Source organism: Ovis canadensis, chromosome 7 (assembly GCF_042477335.2).
Source record: "Ovis canadensis isolate MfBH-ARS-UI-01 breed Bighorn chromosome 7, ARS-UI_OviCan_v2, whole genome shotgun sequence".
Classification (NCBI taxonomy): domain Eukaryota; kingdom Metazoa; phylum Chordata; class Mammalia; order Artiodactyla; family Bovidae; genus Ovis; species Ovis canadensis.
In genome coordinates this window covers 62,247,051-62,270,237 of record NC_091251.1, presented here as the reverse complement: position 1 = coordinate 62,270,237, position 23,187 = coordinate 62,247,051, and the positions used below count along the sequence as shown (strand labels likewise).

Genomic DNA, 23,187 nt, shown 5'->3' with positions numbered 1-23,187 from the left:
CAGTAGCCTGTACCAAACTCCTCCATCCATGGGATTTTCCAGGCAAGAGTACTAGAGTGGGTTGCCATTTCCTTCTCCAGGGAATCTTCCTGACTCAGAGATCGAACCCAGGTCTCCCGCATTGTAGGCAGACGCTTTACCATCTGAGCCACCAGGGAAATCCATAGGGCCACAGAGTCAGACACAACTGAAACAATTTAGCATGCACGCACCTGGTTAATAACTAAGTGTATCAGGCTTTATTCACTAAGGAGTAGGGGTGAGGTCCCCAGTACTTCCCACATTGCAATAGCCCTCAGTTCTCCTGCAGTCCACTAGATCTCGTCTGCCCTTGACCCCCACCTCCTAAGTCTGCAGGAATTATTTTTGCAAGGTAGCCCATTCATGTTTTGCCTTCCTCTCTGAAGCTCATGTAGGGGAGCAAAATTTGCCATTCCAAAACATCTCTTTGGCAGGCAGATTATTTTGAGCTCAAAACAATCAGAGCCCAAAAGACTCAGGAAGAAATTGTGACCTTATCCCTAACTACCTAAAAGAATTTAGATAGGTGCCCTGTTTCCAGAACAGAGCTATCACCAGAGAGCTCTGCAAAGAATATGGGTTAGCACTAGTCGGAAAACTCAGCAGGAACTAGAGATCAGAGTCCACTCTGCCCATCGTCTCTATGGTCCAGCAAATGACTATTTTAACATATGTTGCTTTTTTAATCTTCATGTGAATTGCATTCCTCTGTTTTGAAGCCCCAAACCACTATCCCAACATCCTCGTGTGTCTTTAGCTGAAGATGGTATTTAAGGTAAGGGCTTTGGCCATTTTGGCAAGTTACTCAGTTTTCCTGGATCTCTCCAGTGTTATTAAACTTTTGTTTCATTTTTCTCCTATTAATCTGCTTCATGTCATTTTAATTTTTAGACCAGCCAGAAGAACCTAGAAGGGTAGAGGAAATTTTCTTCCTCTTCAACACTCATAAACCACTTAGAGTGGGCATTTCAGCATTCCCTCTTTGCCTTCTAAGAGAGTCCTGACCTGCTAGGAACCAGACCTTTCCCTGTGCTGGTGGCTGCTGGCTGCCCTGGGCCCCTGTGGTAATGATAAGTATCCTGCTCTGAGGTCAGGAAGCAGAACCGTTTGGACCCCCAAGTCTGCTAAAATTTCTATGTTCCACAAACACACTCACCTACTCAACATCCCAGCCTGGGGTCTCTACTTCATGTGGGTTCTTTTATTGCTTAAGAATGTTTAGATATTTACCATCATTCATTTTCATGACCTTGTGAGGTTGGAATTACGGCTTTCATTATTCTCATTGTAGTAATGTCATAACTTACCCAAGGCAGAACTGGACTCAAACCCAGATCTTCTACCCTCAAATCCACGTCCCTCTCTGTGGCATATGACCAAAAGTCGGTATTGCTACACATAATGACAGGCTTTTCCACTTTCTTCCTTGTTTATACATTGCCTGTGAAAAAATGGACAAGGGAAGTTACTTTTCTATCAAGAGCTAAAACAAGCAGTTTTGCTCTATCAGAGATGATATGATAGCAAAAAAAAATAAAAGAATCCCTAGAGACAAGAAGCCCTGTGTAAATCTGACTGTGTTCTCCTAGCCCCGAGATTCCAATTACACACCGGCTGACCTCCGAGATCTAATCTTCACTGTTTCCTAAGGCATCGATATGATGGTTCACTCTCCCAAAATCCCCACCCTCCACTCAGCCTGACAGTCAGATTAAATGATAGGAGTGGGATTGTAGAGTGAAAAATGGCTCTCTTGGGGATATCACTCCCGTAGCCATGCATTCAAAGGAAGCTGTAGTATTTTCCTTCTCCTTTCCTTGAAATTAACCTAGAGGTAAAATCTTAACCCAACCTGGTTCACTCATATCAAGCGCTTACTGGAGAGTCTTGTCTCCTGCAAATCTCAGGCCGCTAAGGAAAGGGGAGGACGCCTGTGGGCCTCACCTGAAGAAACTGGCAGTTTCTCAGGGCATGAGAACTGAAACTGGGGCTGATGGCATTGGGACTTTCCTGTTGGGCCTGTAATTGTTCTCCTGCCAGGTGTCATTCGAGCCAGTAGAAGGAGATTGACTTTGGTTCAGAAAAAAAGAAAGTCAGAGGAGTAAGAGCTCCTGCTGCAGAGTCTGTGGTCTCCCAGACAAGCCTGAGCGGGGGCTGCTTTCTAGGAACCTCCTCAGCAAGGGCGGGGCAAGGAGGTCACGAGAGCGAGGATCTCGCGAGGCTGGCCCAGGGTGTGCAGCTCACCTCCCCAGGTGCAGCATCTCTGCCCACGGCCCACCACTGCCACCATCTTGAATTACAGCACCTCTGCACGCACCCCAGAGCTGAAGTGTCAGGCACTACAGCCATTTCACACTAAGGATTCTGGTCTGAAGGGCTGGGTTCCAGGCCTCTGCACATGACCCCCTTTGAGCAAGCGAAACTAGACTAAGCACAGAGGAAAAGGGGGGAAAAAAAAAAAAGAGTAGACTTTGTTACCCAGATTCTATTTTTATTTCTTGGGACTTGTTAATGGGCTTTGCTAGTGACAATGGGGTCAAATCCAGACAGGTATTCTGACCCAGAGACATCCAGGCCTTTGAAAAGAGTCCCTCCTCTAGCCAACCCAAGGGGAAAAATAAACTTCCCAAAGGCAGGTTTGCACCACCTGTTCTGGGCAGAGCTGTGTGGTCGATTTTCTTCTTTGCCTGTGACACGCTGTGCCTCCCCCAAGGAAGACTCTCTGGCCCTCAGATGTGACCCCTGGGGTCTGAAGAGTCAGACAGGGAGAGACTCACTCACAGAGCTCCGAGTCCTGACTCCCATGAGTCAGCCTCCAGGTGGTGGGTCCTGTCCTGGGCACCCCTGGAAGGACCCCTCTGAGGGCCTTTCCCACTCTAGAGCCTGCTTTCTCTGGCCATTAACCTGCAAAAAGGAGCCAATTGAAAAGGAGTTTTTCAATTTAAGTTCAGGATTAGCTGTTCTAAGACTGATGGTGGAAATCACTCAGAAAACAAATTTTTTTTTTTTTTTTGGAGAAGGCTTTTTGTTTTTTAAAAAATACAAAGGCATACATAACAACTTATGTAGTTAATTTTCAAAATCAAGAGCAAGAAGCATAAACCCTATCTATACATTTTTCAAAACCACTATAAGTAGTTTTCCTATTCTTTATCATAGTTAAATGGGCAGAAAAAGAGGAAAGGAAAGAACATATAAGTGTAGGAGAAACAAAAAGCATGATGAAAGACTGTAATAATAAGGATGGTGGGCACTATGCTAAGCGCTGTTCACAGGCTATTCTCCTTTATTCATCCCCAATACTGTCCCTATTTTAGAGTAGGGAAATTGAGGCACAAAGATTTTAAATAATTTGCTTGCTACTGAGGCTAAAAAAGTGGAGATGCCACCAAGAAAATCCAGTTTTCTATTATAACAAAATATGCTCAATCATGTCTGACTCTGCAACTCCATGGACTGTAGCCTGCCAGGCTCCTCTGTGCATGGGATTCTCTAGGCAAGGATACTGGAGTTGGTCACCATTTCCTTCTCCAAGGGATCTTCCCCACCCAGGGATCAAACCTAGATCTCCTTCATTGCAGGCAGATTCTTTACTGTCTGAGCCGCCAGGGAAGCCTCTACTCAAAAGATAAATATCAAAAGAGATAGCCTTTCCTCCAGAAGAAGCACTAACCTATTATCTTAAAATTCTGCAGCTAGATACTTCCTTTATCATTTCTTAACACAGGAATTGTAAGAGAAAAGTGTGCTTCAGTAGAAAACTATGCATTGTCCCCACCCAGCGCAACCTTCCTAGGTTATCTGATTCCAGCATCCCTTGCCCTTGAGGCACTCTGCAACTGTGTACACTGTAGGAAGCTAACAGAAGTACGAAATGCTGTCCTGTAGAAGTTTAACTGACTTTGGAAGCTAGCTGCATTTCTATTTGCCCACATAAATTTTAGGAGATTTTAGCTTTTCCTTTGAACTAGTTATAACACCCTTACCAGCTTCCTCATTAATAAGTTGAATAAAATACTTACCATATGTTCAATTTTATATCTGAAAGTCATGATTTTACCTTTTAAAAATTTTTTGCTGTAACAGAATTATCAAAGCATGTCAAAGCACCTCGTCATTTCATACTGGAGGACCCTTAGACATGACCTGGCCCAGATGGTTTCAAAAATAACTGGATGACCATTGATGATGTGTAAATTAGGTCTTTTGTAGCACAGTCTCACCCTAACAATTGCCTGTCAAACACTTTGTTCTGTACTTGTCAAAGGTTATGAGTAAAAGTTCCAGCCCCCTCATCTTGGCTGGTCTTTTTTTACTGCCAGTTGGGGAAAATTAATCTTCATGTAAATTATATAAGTCTACCATAATGTCTCCATTACATCTATCTTCTGCTATGTTTCATGCACTGTTTCAGGCTACCTCCACTTAGAAAGGGCTTGAAAACATTTGTTTTTAAAAATAATGATAATAAATACACAATCTACGTCTTTATCTGCAACGCAAGAGCACAACGCAATCCCATTTTTTAAGTCTTAGATTCATACAGAGCTAATAGCCAATTCCTACTACTCTTGGCAAAACTACTTTTTGCTGTGTGTACTTTGAAGTTAGTGAAAAAGTGAAAGTACAGTCGCTCAGTCGTGTCTGACTCTTAGCGACCCCATGGACTGCCCCACCAGGCTCCTCCATCCATGGGGGAGCAAGAGTACTGGAGTGGGGTGTCATCAGTCAGTTCAGTTCAGTCGCTCAGTCGTGTCCAACTCTTTGTGACACCATGAATTGCATCACGCCAGGCCTCCCTGTCCATCACCAACTCCCGGAGTTCACTCAGACTCACGTCCATCGAGTCAGTGATGCCATCCAGCCATCTCATCCTGGGTCATCCCCTTCTCCTCCTGCCCCCAATCCCTCCCAGCATCAGAGTCTTTTCCAATGAGTCAACTCTTTGCATGAGGTGGCCAAAGTACTGGAGTTTCAACTTTAGCATCACTCCTTCCAAAGAAATCCCAGGGCTGATCTCCTTCAGAATGGACTGGTTGGATCTCCTTGCAGTCCAAGGGACTCTCAAGAGTCTTCTCCAACACCATAAACAAACACAATTCAGTTTTCATCCCACCACTTACTAGAGTGTGGATATGGGTGACTGAGTAAGCTCCCTAAGTATCAGTTTTCCTCTCTGTATAAAGGGCATAATCATACATGCGTCATCACAGGGTTATTTTGAGGTTTCAGTGAGATCACTTTGGAGAAGGCAATGGCACCCCACTCCAGTACTCTTGCCTAGAAAATCCTATGGACGGAGGAGCCTGGTAGGCTGCAGTCCATGGGGGTGCTAAGAGTCAGATATGACTGAGCGACTTCACTTTCACTTTTCACTTTCATGCATTGGAGAAGGAAATGGCAACCCACTCCAGTATTCTTGCCTGGAGAATCCCAGGGACTGGGGAGCCTAGTGGGCTGGCGTCTATGGGGTCGCATAGAGTCAGACACGACTGAAGTGACTTAGCAGCAGCAGTAGCAGTGAGATCACATAGAGAGTCTGGCATGTGGAAGCAGGCCCCTGAACTATTAACCCCTGACTTGTAGACCTGCCTAGGAATTGATTACTAACCTTGACAGTGAGACACTATGTATTAAAATGATGAGTCATTGGCAGCCCTTGAATCAGATCATTGTTCCTGATTTCTTGCAGCCAAGAACTTCATTTGCTAAGCTCAGAAAACTTCTGTGAAATGATTGTGTGACATGGAGCAAGTACCAGCTGCTGTAGAGAGGCTTGGGCCATTTGGACCTAAGTGACATCCCAGAACTGCCTGCTACTCAGAATAAGGACAGTGCCCCCTGGCAATCCCATTGTCAGAAGCACTGGTGTAACAGGAGAGAAAGGGGCCGGGCACAACTTTTGAAAGAATGACATAGCCCAAGGACATGACATTAACTGATTAGAATCAAATGGGACCCAAGATAGCAGACAAGACTATCCCTTGATCCTCAGTTAGCAAGTGAAATGACACACCTAGAGGTGCCATGACAGTTCCAAGGCACTGTTAAAAGACCGAGGAGCGGGCAGTGGCCCAAACCCTGGAAATCTACCCCCTTCCCAAAAATCGTTGGAATAATCCTCCCACTCATTAGCATATGAAATTTCCCAGCTTATAAAAACTAACCACGCCACATTTCACGACTGTATTCACCCTCTGTGATGGCTCACACGCTGTCTGTGGAGTGCGCTTCTCTCTGAATCTGAATAAATCCTTTCTTACCTATCACTTTATCTCTCACTGAATTCTTTCTGTGATGAGGCATCAAGAACCTGAGCTTCATTGAGTCCTGAAACCAAATACCATAGTCCAAGCCACATGGGTTCAAGTTCCAAGCAAGATTTTGGCTGGGTTCAAGTCCCAGCCATATGGGTTCAAGTCCCAAGCAGGGTTTTGACTGAGTTTGAGTCCCAAGCAGGTTGACTGATTTGAGTCCCAGCCACGTGGGTTCAAGTCCCTATCTGAGGTAAACGGTTTCACTGAGACCCAAAGAAAGGGAGCTGCCATGCTGATGGCCCAACTTCCCAACTTGTGCCCTTAGTTTACTGCAATCAGTCAGTTCAGTTCATAGCTCCGTTGGCCTCCCTTAGGAGCACAGCGTGACAACCCTTCACCAAGGCCAATCAACACCCGAAGCGGCTGCAGGATGCAGGCACAGAGTTTATTCTATGCTCACCCTCTTTCCTATGGGGAGAAAACCCTTGTCAAACTTGAAGGAGCCAGCAATTGTCCGTGTCTACTTAGTTGCTCAAAACCAACTTAAATCTTTACTTCCTTTTGCTTCCAAGCACAATGTAAACAGAGGAAAGGGGGTTTTCCATTCTACTGAAACTACTAAAATCATGAAGTGCACTATTGGTTCCAGAGTATCCAGTCACAAAAAAAGACAGCTTTGGTTTCATTTGTTGTTGTTATTCTTTCTTTAATTGTTCCACAAACCAGTAGCTGTAATTCTGATAGAGAGAATAAGTGGGTCAGCCCAGAGCAGGGAACATAAAAATAAGTGTAAAAGGAGATCTCAGTTCTTTGTTCCCTAGTTTTTTCAGTTCAGATTCTGCAATGAGAGAGGATCAGAGTTTACTCAGAAGTCCTCAGCTCCAATCTATATGTCTGACGTGTGACCTCAGACAAAGACTGTTAGGGTCTCAGCTTCCTCACTTGTAAAATGGAGGAAGTAATTTTTGTCTCATTTGTTACAAATGAGAGCTGATTGTGCCAAGCACATTCCACGTGATAACATTCCACCCTCACACTTTCATTTTACAGATGAGAAAACTGAGGTAAAGAGAGGTTGCATTATTTGCACAAGGTCACACAACTAGCCAGAGGCAGACCTCATGGAGAGGTTAATCTTCAAATGTTAATCAATGCAAACATGATTATCTTGAATGCATAAACACCTGCTTGAAATGCTTGAAACATTTCATTCTTTCAAATAGTCTAAAACAGCATCTGCAACCTTGTGTTCATCTTTCATTTGTTTACCTGTCTTAAAAAGAAACAGATAAGGAAACGGTTAGATTCCAGTTCAGCCCCTTTTCGAATAAGGACATGTTCCAAGCCAACTCAAAGAAGTGCCCCTACTTGCTTTGGTCATATTTCTGATGCCAAAAACTTGGCCTCTGTGTCGCTGAATTGAATCTCAGAGACAGGGTTTGGGGTGAAGTAGAAAAGAATAGCTTTATTGTTTTGCCTGGCAAAACACAGAGGGCTCCTGCACTCAAAAACTGTGTGTCCCCAACCCTGGAGGTTTTGGTGAGGAGTTTTATAGCAATAGTTCAAGGATGATGCTGTTGATAAGATTAGAATGTGGGTAGAGCCTGCACTCCTTTAAACTGCTCTCTTGATGAGCTTCTCTGGTTCCTTTAATCTGACTTCTCTGAAGATCTTCTCTGAAGAAGAATGCTAAATCTTCCACTGGAGGTTGTAGTTCTATAAAGAGCTTAAAGTGAAGTTGCTCAGTCGTGTCCGACTCTTTGTGACCCCATGGATTGTAGCCCAACAGGCTCCTCCATCCATGGGATTTTCTAGGCAAGAATACTGGAGTGGGTGGCCATTTAAAGATACTGTTATATGTATCCAGTGAGGTGCAACCAGGACCCTACTCCAAGGCTGCACTATTGTTTCTTGGCTGCTCCCTCTCTTGTCTTTGCATCCCCTCCCTTCCTTTGCTGCTGCTGCTAAGTCGCTTCAGTCATGTCTGACTCTGTGCGACCCCATAGACAGCAGACCACCAGGCACCCCCGTTCCTGAGATTCTCCAGGCAAGAACACTGGAGTGGGATGCCATTTCCTTCTCCAGTGCATGAAAGTGAAAAGTGAAAGTGAAGTCGCTCAGTTGTGTCTGACTCTTCTCAACCTCATGGACTGCAGCCTACCAGGCTCCTCTGTCTATGGGATTTTCCAGGCAAGAGTCCCTTCCTTTATTACTGTTCAAATCTGCCTTTCAGAACTCAGCGAAGATCATGGAGGCTGAAGGTTGTTTCCTACAAATAAGGAATGGGGGACACAGAAAGTCTTCCATGCCCAGAAGCCCCACAGGGTCCTGCTCAGTTTCTTTCCCTAATGGTACAAAACTGTCCATACAGATCAAGCTGGATCAATAAAAGCTTGAGCATTTTCTTGGTGGTAGTCTGGCTCTAAGCAGGTATAAGAGAGGTGGTCATTTTCCAATGACATGATCCTACAGATTTCATAAATTTAATCTTGAAAGTGGAATAGTGCTGAAGAAAGAAAGTTCAGTGTGGGGCTGAGAAAGGCCAGGGATTAAGGGCTTGTGGTTGAGAAAAGTGATCCTGGATTCAGGTGGTCTTGATTTCCCTGCTGTCAGCCTTTCTCTGATAAAGTATGGTGTTGTCCTAGTTCTTAATCTCTTAAATCTTAACTATGAAGTGAGGGAAGTAATAGCACCAATCCAAAACTTACTGTTTTTATTATTTTTCCCTATAATTCTACCAAGAGAATACCATTCTCAGGTATCCCAGTGTCTGATGATAAAAGCAGGAAAATCTGATTCAGAATAGAAAACCCTGCTTCTCTCATCAGAGATTTTTACCTGATACCATGGTTTCTCCCTCTTCTAGCTCTCTTTATCTATGTAGAATATTCTTCCTTCTGAGTAACTTTCTTATCACCATTACACTAAAAGGAAAGTTACGTTCAGGTCATTAATATCCATCCTCTTGAAATCTCCATTTCTTCAAGAAGCTCTTCAAATTAAAAGAAAGCAAATACTGAGCAACTTTTAGGGATCTAACTATAAGATCATTATTATTTTAGACTGAGGCTTGCAAAACAAAGTAAGCACTGGGCTCTACCACTATGCACAATGCTGACAACTCTCTGGAGGCTTCAGGCTCCATGGGATCTAGCCTGCTCCCCTTTTCAGCTCATGGGAAGTGAAGGGTCCCCCATGGACTGCTGGGCTTTCCAGGGTGCTCCCCAAAGTATATGAATATTTATCTGCTCATAAATTATATAGCACTAATATCTTACATGAGCTTCCCTTGTGGCTCAGTAATAAAGAATCTACCTGCCAATGCAGGAAACCCAGGTTCAATCCCTGGGTCAAGAAGATTCCCCTGGAGAAGGAGATGGCAACCCACTCCAGTATTCTTATCTGAGAAATCCCATGGACAGAGAAGTCTGAGGAGCTACAGTCCGCGGGGTCGCAAAAAGTCAGACACAACTTAGCAACTAAACAATAACTATATATTACATAGTGCTATATACAAATGATATAGTGTAAATATATAATAAGCATTGTATTTACACAAACAAAATGTACAAAGGTGATATGTTGGTCTGTTTGACTGCTATAATAGAATACCATAGACTGGGTGGCTTATAAAAAACAGAAATGTGTTTCTCACAGCTATGGAGGCTGGGAAGTCCAAGATCAAGGCACTAGCAGGTGTGATGTCTGATGAGGGCCTCATAGATGGCCATATTTCACACTGTAACCTCACATGGAGGAAGGCTCATGGGATCTGTCTAGCTTTCCTTTCATGTGAGCACTGATCCCATTCATGGGGGCTTTGCCATCAAGACCTAGTCACCTACCAAAGGTCCTATACATCTACCATCACCCTGGGGCTAGGTTTCATGTACTAATTTGTGGGGGACACAAGCATTCAGCCTATAGTAAGTGATATGAGAAAAAATAGAAAGATCTATTATTTTCTTCTTCCTCCCCAACAGATCTCTCAAGCACCACCCTGAGGCAATGGTTCTCCAACTTTGGGTGAGCAAGAACAATCTGAAGAACTTGCTTAAAATTAAGATGGTCCAGGCCCCAGCCCTGGAAGTTCTTGTTTACTCTTTCATGGGAGGGGCCTGAAGTTTTTCCTTTTCCTGAGCTCAGGCTGACTCTGATTCCAACCCTCAATCCAATATTTTGGAACCACTGATCCAGACTCTTCTGTTTTCTTCCCCTTTTAATTTTCTGCTGAAATTTTAATTCTGTGATCTTGCTGGTACCTACCTCCTGGACACCCTCATGACTCCCTACATGAATTAAAACAATAAAAATAACAATAGCTGCTGTGTATTATTTCCTGCTTGGCAAGACTGCCTAGGGTTTACCTCTCCTTTAATCTAATCAAGTAAATATGCTTAGTCCCACTACAAAGATGGAAAAATTGAAATCTCGGAATGCTAATGTCTTGCCCTAGGTCACCCAGTTAGTAAGCAATAGGCCAGGGACCTGAACCTAGATCTGTCTGATTCCAATGCCTTGACTGCTTCCAAAACAAGCCACTGTATTTTATTGAACCTCTACTATGAACTGAGGCTTCCCTGGTGGCTCAGTAGTAAAAATCCACCTGCCAATGCAGGAGACAGTGGTTCAATCCCTGGGTCAAGAAGGTTCCCTGGAAAAGGAAATGGCAACCCATTCCAGTATTCTTGTCTGGGAAATCCCATGGAGAGAGGAGCCTGGCAGGTTACAGTCCCTAGGGTCACAAAGAGTCAGACACAGCTGAGCGGCTGAGCACACACACCACTATAAACTCGGCACTTGGCTGGGCACTTCACATATAAATCTCTAATACTCATGACATACTTGTGCTTGCAGAGGTGTGAATCTCACTCCACAGATTCTGATGTAGAAGAAATAGCTTTGCTTTCTGTAACCCACCCAAATTATAATTTTAAGCTCCTATTTTTCAGGCCCTCCTGGGTTCTTTCTTGCTCCAGTCCCACATACCACCAGTTCTAGGTCAGACACAATACCAAGGCCTGGAGTTGGGGTGAGCACCTGGTCCTATCCCATCAGTCCACATAGATGATGCCCCTTCCTCCCCATCTTCATGACCTGTTGTCACTGGTAGCTCACTGCTACTCCCAACCTATACCAGGCACAGGGGTATATTTTGCCCCCCACTGACAAACTCACAGCCATCTCCTCTTTGAGTTCTTACTACCTTCTGGAAGCAACGCACTGTCCCTCTGCCCTCTAGGCAAATCTCCTTTTCCCCAATCTACTTACAAAGTCCAAGAGACTCTCTTTCTAGTGATAGGAAGGTAGGAATATTCTTTCTCCCTTCACATCCCTTTAAAACATTCTTAGCCTTTTGCTTGCTTTTGTTGTTTAGAATTCACTTATGCCAGGTCCTAAGCTTTAGGATGTTCAAGCTGGTTTTAGAAAAGGCAGAGGAACAAGAGATCAAATTGCCAACATCCACTGGGTCACCAAAAAAGCAAGAGAGTTCCAGAAAAACATCTATTTCTGCTTTATTGACTATGCCAAAGCCTTTGACTGTGTGGATCACAATAAACTGTGGAAAATTCTGAAAGGGATGGGAATACCAGACCACCTGACCTGCCTCTTGAGAAACCTATAAGCAGGTCAGGAGGCAACAGTTAGATCTGGACATGGAACAACAGACTGGTTCTAAATAGGAAAAGGAGGATGTCAAGGCTGTATATTGTCACCCTGCTTATTTAACTTCTATGCAGAGTACATCATGACAAACACTGGGCTGGAAGAAGCACAAGCTGGAATCAAGATTGCCGGGAGAAATATCAATAACCTCAGATATGCACATGACACCACCCTTATGGCAGAAAGTCAAGAGGAACTAAAGGGCCTCTTGATGAAAGTGAAAGAGGAGAGTGAAAAAGTTGGCTTAAAGCTCAACATTCAGAAAACGAAGATCATGGCATCTGGTCCCATCACTTCATGGGAAATAGATGGGCAAACAGTGGAAACAGTGTCAGACTTTATTTTGGGGGGCTCCAAAACCACTGCAGATGGTGACTGCAGCCATGAAATTAAAAGACGCTTACTCCTTGGAAGAAAAGTTATGACCAACCTAGATAGCATATTCAAAAGCAGAGACATTGCTTTGTCAACAAAGGTCCGTCTAGTCAAGGCTATGGTTTTTCCAGTAGTCATGTATGGATGTGAGAGTTGGACTGTGAAGAAAGCTGAGCGCCGAAGAATGGATGCTTTTGAACTGTGGTGTTGGAGAAGACTCTTGAGAGTCCCTTGGACTGCAAGGAGATCCAGCCAGTCCATTCTAAAGGAGATCAGTCCTGGGTGTTCTTTGGAAGGAATGATGTTAAAGCTGAAACTCCAGTACTTTGGCCACCTCATGTGAAGAGTTGACTCACTGGTAAAGGCCCTGATGCTAGGAAATATTGAGGGTGGGAGGAGAAGGGGACGACAGAGGATGAGATGATTGGATGGCATCACCAACTCAATGAACATGAGTTTGGCTAAATTCTGGGAGTTGGTGATGGACAGGGAGGTCTGGTGTGCTGTGATTCATGGGGTCTCAAAGAGTCAGACATGACTGAGTGACTGGACTGAACTGAAGCTTCAGGAAGACAAAAGACTTATAGCCCTCTGTCTACTTTACTCTTCTTAGATGAGAGGGAGGGTGTGAGGGAGAGTTTGGGAGAAATATATTATTGATATCTCAAAGTATTATCTCTGGCGCATGTTCTCTTACTTTACAGATGAAGAGATGGAACTCATGAAGGTTAGTAGCATTGTGCACAGCTAGTTGGTAGAAGACCCAGGATCTTGGGGCACGTGGATTCACCAGTGTCTTGGTGAGTTAATCTGCAGAGTGAGGTCGGGAGTAGAGTTGGTTCTTGGCAGTACCCAGAAGACAAGAAATGAGGTAGGCTCAGGGGAGAGGAGCTAAGTAGATAGTCAGCTGTTTTAGGTTCCAGCTTTCTGGGAAATTAGTAAAGTGGAACCTTCAGATCCTGCTTAACAGTGCAGGTAGGACGGAGCCAGCCAAAAAGCCAGCACAGAAGCCTCTGCTCAGGAATCATGCATCCGACTAGAAGGTCTCCATGCCATAGACCTCCAGAAGGAGGTGCAGCCACCAGACAGCCCAGTCTTAAGCTTTGCCCTGGGCTCAGTCTGTCCAAACTAATAGGACCAAATGAAGGTCCTGCTCAGTTCATTTCATCCAGGCAGTGATCATCAAGTTAGCTAAATACCTGCCCAACTTTTCAACTTGGATGTCTAAGAGGCATCTCAGACTCCACCTAGCCAAAACTGAATTTATGATCTTCTACCACCAACTCTGCTCCACTCACAGCCTTTCCCGTCTCAGCTAATAGCAACACCACTGTCCCACCTGCTCAAACCAAAGTCCTTGAAGTCATCTCCAACTCTTCTTTCTCTTCACCCCAGTAGTCAGGAAATCCTGTTGCATCTACCTTCAAAATACATCTACCATCCATCCATCACTCCCCAATTCCACTTTGACCATGCTGAACTAAGGCACCATCCCCTCTCGCTGGATCACTGTGATAGCCTCCTAGCAGATCTCACCACTTGCATCCTAGTTTGCTAGTAATCTGTTCCTAGTCTTGTAAACTAGAATGATCTTTTACAAATATTATAAAAATTATATCACTCTTCTGCTCAGAGTGAGTCCCCATATCTCACAGTATAAAAGCCAAAGTCCTTTTAATGATGCTTCCCTAGTCACCGGCCTCCTTGCTGTTCCTGGAACATTCCAGGCATGCTCCTGCTTCAGGCCTTTGCACTGGCCGCACTGGCTGTTCTAACCACCTGACGCTCGCCTCCTCAACATGTCCACAGGGGCAATTCCCTCAGAGCCTTGCTCAGAATTCAACTTCCCAACAAGGTTCACCCTAACCATTCTGTTTAAAATCACTACCTTCCCCAACCCCCTTACCTCAGCCAACTTTTCCTTCTCCTGTCACTCAGATCGTATTCTACCAATCTACATAAATCTCTTATGTATTATACCTGTTGTCTCTTATCTGACTCCTCCTGTCTCCCATGGTATATAAATACCACACAGACTGGAATCTTGGTCTGTATTGTTCACTTGTTCATCCCAAGTACCAGAACAGTGCCTGGCATGTAATAGGTACTTTTTTTAAAGTTGAAAAAAGTGAATAAAGTTTACCACAGAATATTACATGAGAAACATGGTAGCGTTTCCCCTGTCTGGTTTCGCCAAGTAGCCTTACCTCTCAGTCCTCTACACAGTTAGAGCTCCATTAATACACAGGAGGAAAGAGTGTGCTTACTCATTTTGCAAAGCGGCCCCCAGCAAAAGCATCCAGTTCTGCATCTTTGCTCCTTTACCAACTCCTTTTTACACTGACATTAGAGGTTTTCTGCCCCTTTCAGTTATAGAAATTTTGCCCATCACTCTTTGACCACAGGACCAGTAGTTTTGCTAAACTCAACAGAAAACAGACCCCATGGGGGCTCTCCTCATAGCAGAGTCCTTTCCTTTCTCTTTGAGTTTAGTCTGCATTTGAAATACCACTGCCTGTATCCCCTTTACAGTGCTGTCAGAGAGAGACTTAGGCAACTCTGTGGAAGCCACCTATCCCTGACCTTTGACAGAATTTCCAAACATATTAACTTCAAACTGATGCATTTGGAACTGTGACCTTGGCCCTGGAAGGCAAGAGTACATGACAAGATATTTTATTTTCAAAATGTATCAGGATAAAAAATACTTCTGTAAATCAATCTTCTTCTCTTTTTTTGTATGAGGCAGATTTAGATTTGGGGGTTGGGTGTAGGAAGGAAAGAGTCTGAACACTAGAGAACATGTTTAAAAGGTTAATTATTAATGGACAGTCTTCCCTAACAAAGTATCAATAGGCAATCTTGTCTCTTTAGCTTCAGAAATTAGCAAGAGGACCTCGGACCCCAGGTGAAACAGGAGAAATGGAAAATCCCCTGTATGTCTCTATCTTCTTGTTTTTGTGCATCTTGATCCAATCAAGTGCTCATGGACAAAGCCTGAGACCAGGTAAGAGCCTGCCTTTTCTCCAGAGATGGGCATGGACTTTCTTCTTTAAATGTACATTGCAGTGAATCCACACCTTTTGACTATGTCTGATAGAGTTTGCTTCACAGTGTATTAGGTGATTCTATGATCGGCATCACAGGTCATAGGGACGTGTAGCTGTTTGTAGGCGTTTCGGAAAATTTTGAAATTTAAATTTTAGGAAACCGCTCTAGGAGTAGAAGTCTTCTCAAAGCGATGAAGTCTCTCTCATATCTGATTCAGAAATAGTCAGGCTAAGATTTCTTTGGTGGCAAATAATCTGAAAGAGTCTCAGATCTTCCTGAGAGTTAATTTGGTGTCTAATTTGCAGTTGAAGAGAACAGCTTGTAATGAAACCTTCTATCTTGCTGAGGTTTTCTAATTGCTGGCTTTCTCAGAAGAGAGGAATTTGTAGAATCTTCTTTCCAGTCAGGTTGAACACGGAGCTATCATTGCACATTTTCTAAACCTCACTTTTTCTGTCAAAGTTTTACCCTGAGACTAAGCAGTCACACCTATTTGTTCTGGAAATTCATAGGTTGATGGTCAAGGTGATCCAAATGCTTGATTAGGCAGATGGATCACAGGTTCCTGGCTAAAGAGTGCATTGGATCAATACATGATGGATCTGAAGTGAACTGAACACTTTGGCCAAATGAGACAGGGCTTTGGGACTTTATTTTTGTGTTGGTTACTGGTTTTTCTTTCCTCTAAGACTACGACTGGAGGGAGCTCCAAAAAGAATTAGAAGCTTACTACCCAAAGACATACCTGAAAACTCCAGAATATCTTTTTTCTCCTTGAAGAAAAAAAAGGCTATTCTTTGTATTTAATCATTATTCTGTATATTAGGTCAGTTAATAACTTATTAGCAGTATTAATTATTACCATTCATTGAGCATTTTGTATGTCAACTACCAGGTTAGTTATTTTGCATACATCATCTCACTTACAAAACTGAGTCCAAAAATGTTAATAATAACTTAGAGCCATGCAGGCAGAATTGTTCATGATTTTTCCTCCCTGTGTTCACAAGGATATTGGTGAAGGGCCTTTCCTGCCCTTTGGCCCAGAATGTTTTTAATTTCTTATCGAAGCATAACATATATCTCAAAAAATACCTGTATCATAAAGTGCTCAATGAATTTTCACAACCTAAGCCAGCATCCCAGGAGCATCCCTTGCACATGCATCCCTGGAGCCTTAACATAGATTATTTTGACTTTTTGGAGCTTTTCAGTAATGGTTGCATATAATATGTGCTCTTTTTGTTCTGGGCTTCTTTCACTCAACATTATGCAATTACATGTAGTATGACACATTCACTCAGGTTACTGTAGCATCCTGCTGTAGGAATATACCACCTTTGGTTTATTTGTTCTGCTTCTGATTAGACCAGATGTTTCAGTAGAGACTTGGGGGTTGGATGCCATTAGAGTCAAGGTGAAGGATGAAAGGCAGGACAGCCTCCCCCGGGGTTGCTGGGTATTAGCCACATTTCCCTCAGCAAAGCCTGTGCGGGTCAGCTACTGCTTCCCCAGGGTCCTGGCTTGCCAAATGCTGAGGGAAGTTTCCATTAGCAGGAAGGTTCTTCAGAGAAAAGGATCAGAGACAGGAAGCTTTTTGTTTCCTTGAGAGCAGAACATCTTGGCAGAATTTTTTCTGCCGGGAGTGAGTCAGATCTGTGTGCACTAGGCTGGTGTGACATCTTTCTCTTCCCAGGGCACTGCAGGCAACCAGGTACCCCACAACGGAGCCCTAGAAGGTTGAGTATCTATGCCTTGTAGGATAGTTTCCCAAACTGCCCCCCAGGGGATGTTTTTGGCTGTCAGAACCAGGGAGACAGTGCTATTGGCAAGTAGGGCTTAGAAGCCGGGGATATTGCTAACCATGCTACAGTGGACAGGACAGCCCCCACAGCAATGAATTATTCAGGACCAAGTGTCCATATACCAGGAAGAACTCCCATGGGATCCTTCCTCCTTAACCCCAGACCTCCCAGCTTACTTCTTTTTATTATTATTGATGACATTGCTAATGGACCCACTAATGTACTGTACACCCAGTATATGCCAGACATTGCACAAACATTTATTTTACCCCACCTTCACCTTGTGGTGGAGTCAGACAGCAGAATAACAACTTTCCGGAGATTCCACAAGAGGAGCAAGAGGTCCCTAGACTGGATCTATCTGCTTAATGCTATAGGGTTCTGGCCATTGTGCTCTCACCTCATGGTTTAACAGCCATGGATCCCTAGAAATCCATTCTGCTCAGTTCCTCTCCCAGGAGAGGAATATTGGGTAATTCCTGTCCACCAATGCCAAGGGAAAGAAGATACAGTGAGCATCCCGAAGACCCTAGGACACAGAGCCTCCATTACCCTCATCCCCAGACCCCACTCCTGAGGCCAACACTGCTTAAATGGTAGCCAGTGCTCCTAGACCCTGGCAGCCCCCACCGCCCAGTGATATCCACCAGCACTGCCTCAGGAGCGTGGCCCCTCCCTGCAATTCCCGCCACAGCCTCCACATCCCAGAAGCAGCTGAAGCCCATCCATCAGTCCCTCACTCATTTAACCAGTGTACATAGGCATCTGCCACATTGAAGGCGGCGCACTAGTACAGAAATTCTCAACTTCCCAGAAGGCACCATTACACTCTCAAAAATTAGTCACAATTCCAAAGAGATCTTTTTTATGTGGAACACAGCTATCAGTATTTACTGTATTAGAGACTAAAATGGAGAACACTTTTTAATGTTTTGAATAATAACAAACTCATCACATGTTAGCATATGAAACACTATATTGTGAGGAATAACTGGTATTTGCCAAATAACAATGAAAAATGAGTCAGAAGAGTGACACTGGGTCACAAAGAAATTCTGCTACTTTTTTCATGTTTGGCTTAATAAACAGGGCTGGGCTTTTTTTCATGTTTCTGTATTGAATTTGTTGTGAAATGTTACTTTGTCTGGACTACACAAAGAAAACCGGCCTCAGCTATAGGGAAAGGGAGTCAACCTTAGAGGTCCCGCCAAGGCCCTCACTCAGAACTGCTTTGTTTGTGCAGCAGACACTGAACAACGTGGAGTGCACGGCCGCCCCTGCTCCCCACAAGCTTACTGACGAATCAGGTTGACCAGGGGCAGGAAGACAGGAACTGCCTGCACTGCCAGAGGGCAGTAAAGGGGCCATCATCCATAGAGAATGTGACAGTAATAAAAACTTCTCATCATCACGATTCTAAATAATGCCAGCGATAAAAATTAACACCTCCTCCATAACAGTTCTTTTGGTCAGAGTTGTAAACAACTGCTATGGTTACTACTGAGTGTAAGAAACGCCGCAGGAAGAAGGAACCACCCCTATGAACCGTTGTTCAGGGCCTTTTATTGGGCGGTCGCTCTCGGGCAGAACTCCCGGGGGCGGATAAGCAAGGGAGCGAGGGGGTGGGGGGGGTCTGCGAAGCAAAGGGAGTCAGCGGGGTAAAGGGAGTCTGCGGGGGAGTCTGCGGAGTCTGCGAGGTGTGAGGGGTGGGGAAGGGGTTTTATAGGCCGGGCCGGGGCTCCCATATAAGGAAGGAAACGCGGGCTCAGCGGTGATTGGTGTCCAAGGGCTCCATGTCAGCTCCTGATTGGACGGCGAGGGCTTCGTGTCGGCTCCTGATTGGTCAGCTTGGTTGCCGGGCCGTCTCCGGGGCTTGTCTGCAGCGCCCTCTGCTGGGACATGTCCCGACATGCCTGACCTTGCCCTGACCTCTCATCCTGACCTTGCCCTGAACCTTTCATCCTGACCTCGCCCTGACCTTACATCCTGACCTCGCCCTGACCTTACACTGAGTTTTATTAATGTATACAAAAACTTCCAATGATCACAGTTTCATACCACTTCTCCTTGAATATATGTTCTCTGTTAATGTCAATTTAGAGACCCCCCCCCAAGTTACATAGTTGGTCCCTGATGTTCACTGACCACGATGTATGCTCATTGCAACTGTCTAATTGTTCAGTATCTTCCCAACTTACTTTGTCATCTCACGTCTCAAATTCCACGGTATTTATTGCTTGTTTTTGCCTTTAGATAGAAATAGTAGATTTAAAATTAAAAATGATATCATACTGATTTAAAAAACAAGGAAATAGAATCTGATTTCAATTCTGTTATCCTGTGTGACCACTTAGACTTTTGGGTTTAAAACGTAAAACAGAAAAAGAGGTTTTACAGTGAACTGTGAGGTATAATATTTTGTGTGGGAAGTAAAAATGTGGGTTCTTCCAGGAAATATCTTTAATGGATTTGTATATCTTTACAGTGGAAATGTATTCTTTTTTTAATTATTGTTTTAAAACTAAATAACAAATCAAGAAAATAGTGATTATTACTGGTTTTTGCATATATGGATGCATATAACTGAAAATAGTTCTTATAGAACAAATGGTATTAAAATGATCCATTCTAGGTTTTACATATATAAGGTATAAACAGTCTAATAAAGGAGATAAGATGTATATATAAATTTTGTTTCAACTGGATCATAAAATGTGATGAGTACCACTGGAGAGGAGGACAAAGGGGTGAGTGTTTGTGTCCCCCACAAAATTCATCTGTTGAGATCCTAACCCCTAACAGGATGGCATCTTAGGAGGTAGGGACTTTGGGAGGTGATTCAATCGTGAGGGTGGAGACCTTATAAATGGGCTCCTTCTAAAAGAGACCTCAGAGAACCCATTGGCTCTCTCTACCATATGAGGAAACCTGGAAAAGGGTTTTTACCAGAACCCCAATATGTTGGAACCCTGATCTCAGATTTCCAGCCTCCAGAAATGTAAGAAACAAGTTTCTATTGGTTACAAGCCACCCACTCTATGGTAATTCATTACAACAGCCTGAATTAACTCAGTCAAGGCACAGGTAGAGATGAAGAAGTGCTCACTTCCAAGTACAGGTAGAAGAAAGGCTTCTGGGAGGAGTCAGCCTGGGAGCAGAGTCTTACAGGATAGAATCTGGACAAACAAGAAGGAGGCTTTCCTTGTGCATAAGCAAAGGCACAGAGACAACAAAGTACACATGTTTTCCAAGCTCAAACATCTTCCAAAAACAGGCCTTCTGGGAAGGAGAACAACACTATAGGAAGGAGTCGGCAGCAGCAGTGCATCACAACTGTCAAACACTAGAGACAATTTGAGTGCCCAGCAATAAACCATCAAGGAGGGAGCGGGCGGCTAGTACTAAGTCCTGCTTTAAACAAACATTGTGTTGAATACCTGCTACTGGAAGTGCCAGGAAATTTGTGGAGCAATAATGATGGGAATCTGGAATAAAAGCCTTACTGCTAACGCTTAGGCACTTATAATGGCAAATTATCAAAAAGATCGGTGACCTCCAAAAGGTTACATAACAATTGGTCTTGTAGCTTTTAAAAACAAGTATGAGGAAATTTTATATGCAATAAAGTGGGGGAGAAAACAGGAATAAATGAATTATATATTGAATCACAACTATGATAAAAAATTCTTATACTTGTATATCACTAGGGATTAAAAGTATATGTAAAGAGCGATAGAGTTTTAAGGCCATGGAATCTGTATGTGTGTGTGTGTTTTAAGTATTTACATGTAAAAGAAAAAAATTTAAAAACCACCTGATTAGCGGCAATTAGATCTGTCCTGGATTTGCTGTCCCTCGGAGACCACCTCCATCCATCCCCACAGGCTTGCAAGGCCCAGAATTACATCCCCAGTGGGGCCTGCAAATTCCTAACAGGCCTCCACAACTGCAGGAAAGGTCATTCATGAGTAACATCCGAGGTGGGATCCAGAGATGGAACTCACCCAGGTGAGTGCATGAAGTCGAATCAGCAGAAAGTCAGTGCATAGAACTCTTGTGAAATCATGCCTGCCCTCTGCTAGAGCCCCTCCCACCATACTGCCAGACTTCCTGCCTGTGGCTAAGCCAGTCTGGAGCCCTCCTGAGGGCATGGTACCCAGAGAGGAGAAGTCTGGGGAGACAGGACTGCAGGCCATCTCCCACCCTGCTCGCCTTTCACAAGGGGCTCAGGACTTGAAGCCATATTTAATTCTGGGCCAGGTGAACAAGATCCCCACCACCACCTTTCCACTGCCCTGTTTTCCATACCAGCTGCCACACTGCTATGAGGCATGCTGTGTCCCTGCAGATGAGTCAGCAGGGAGAGGGGAAGGAGAAGCAGGGCTGGGCCAGAGGCTTGCCCAATTTTAGGCCTGGTACACAAGACACGGCTGAGCAGTTCCAGTTACATTCTCCAAGGACACGTGACCACCTTGACCTCAGCCTGGGGTGTCTCTGACATCCCTGAGGTCCACATAGGACACGAGGCACAGCATTTCTCATAGGTGTATGCTGGTTCTTAGAAGAGTGTTCGTTTTAGAGTAGGGCCCTGTCAGCCAGGGATTACAGTCCAGCCCACTGGGGCAGGGGACTGGCCAGGAGCAGGTAAAACATCTGCTGCTGCTGCTGCTGCTAAATCGCTTCAGTCATGTCCGACCCTGCGACCCCATAGACACCAGCCCACCAGGCTCCCCCATCCCTGGGATTCTCCAGGCAAGAACCCTGGAGTGGGTTGCCATTTCCTTCTCCAATGCATGAAAGTGAAAAGTGAAAGTGAAGTTGTTCAGTCGTGTCCAACTCTTCACAACCCCATGGACTGCAGCCCACCAGGCTCCTCCGCCCATAACCCCTGCCAAATGTGCTGAGGGTCCTAGCCAGACTCTAGCCCCAGGGTTAAAACTAGAACAATGGGTCAGAGCCCAGCTAGTCCTGCAGAGAGTGGAGTCTCTGTTAAGGTAGACAGCAGGTGCACCCAGCTGCTGACACTCAGGCACCCAGCTTAAGGCCAGGAGACAACCTGGACTCAGGTCAGGGGGCAGCTGTACTTCTCAAGAGAAGGTATCATTCTTGGATGTTGCCACAAGGTAGCGTGGCGACTTCTTGGCAGCCTCAGGGTTTCAGGAAAGGATTTAGGTAAGGTAAAATCTGTGTTTCTGGATACCTCTGGAAAACTCAGGCCTACTGACTGACATCACTTTCCTCTCTGTTTATGACTGTTTCCAGAAACACTCATAGTTCCGATGTTTCTGCGGGATCTGGGGGGAGGGGCAGGAAGAAGTACAGAGAAGGGGAGGCCTCCTTGTCCGTCCCAGCACTTCCTCTTCCATGTGTGCCAGCTCACCTTCAGGGTCCTGGCGACGTACACTTTGGCACAGCTTTTAGATAACGTATTGCGGAACTACTGAAAATAGTTCTCATGACCAGTGGTCCCCAACCTTTTATGTCACCAGGGACCAGTTTTGTGGAAGACAGCTTTTCACGGACTGGGGTGGGAGGAGATGGTTTTGGGATGATTCAAGCATATTACATTTATTGTGCACTAATCTAATCTAATGTTGCCGCTGATCAGATAGACAGGAGGTATCAATCTGTAGCCCAGAGGTGGCTGAGGCTGCTTATGATGATATAAAAGTGGCACACTGAATAATATTTTCATTCCAAGGCTAAGTGGGACAAAAGTAGCATACCTAATTGGGTATGTCTTCTGATTATAATTCCATGAAAACACATGTATTTGAGGAAAAAAATTACTAAAGAAAAGGAACAAACATGTTCATACTTCAGTTGACTTTACACCTAAATTTCTGTCTTCCAAATTTTATGTAATGTTATAGTTTGTATATACTATTTTGCTTGAATGATTTGAAAATTTATATCAAAATGATAAAGCAAAGGGATTTGACTAGTCAGACTCAAACTTTAGTGTGTACTAGAAGTCTATTAAAATATGATTTTATTAAATCTCATTTATT

At 44.3% G+C, this 23,187-nt stretch overlaps 1 protein-coding gene across 5 annotated transcripts in view; it reads left to right on the top strand.

Moving 5' to 3' along the window:
* LIPC (lipase C, hepatic type) overlaps nucleotides 1–23,187 on the top strand; it is a 187,510-nt gene that overhangs the window by 8,468 nt on the left and 155,855 nt on the right. Inside the window, exons 2-4 of one of the 5 annotated variants that reach the window (XM_069596388.1) lie at nucleotides 10,262–10,304; nucleotides 13,025–13,120; nucleotides 15,195–15,327. In XM_069596388.1, coding sequence (XP_069452489.1) covers nucleotides 15,243–15,327 — 85 coding nt within the window. In that variant the 5' untranslated portion in view covers nucleotides 10,262–10,304; nucleotides 13,025–13,120; nucleotides 15,195–15,242. Of the gene's footprint in view, nucleotides 1–10,261; nucleotides 10,305–13,024; nucleotides 13,121–14,934; nucleotides 15,033–15,194; nucleotides 15,328–23,187 lie in introns of those variants that run through there. The other 4 variants (XM_069596386.1, XM_069596385.1, XM_069596387.1 and 1 more) reach the window with 4 other exon arrangements.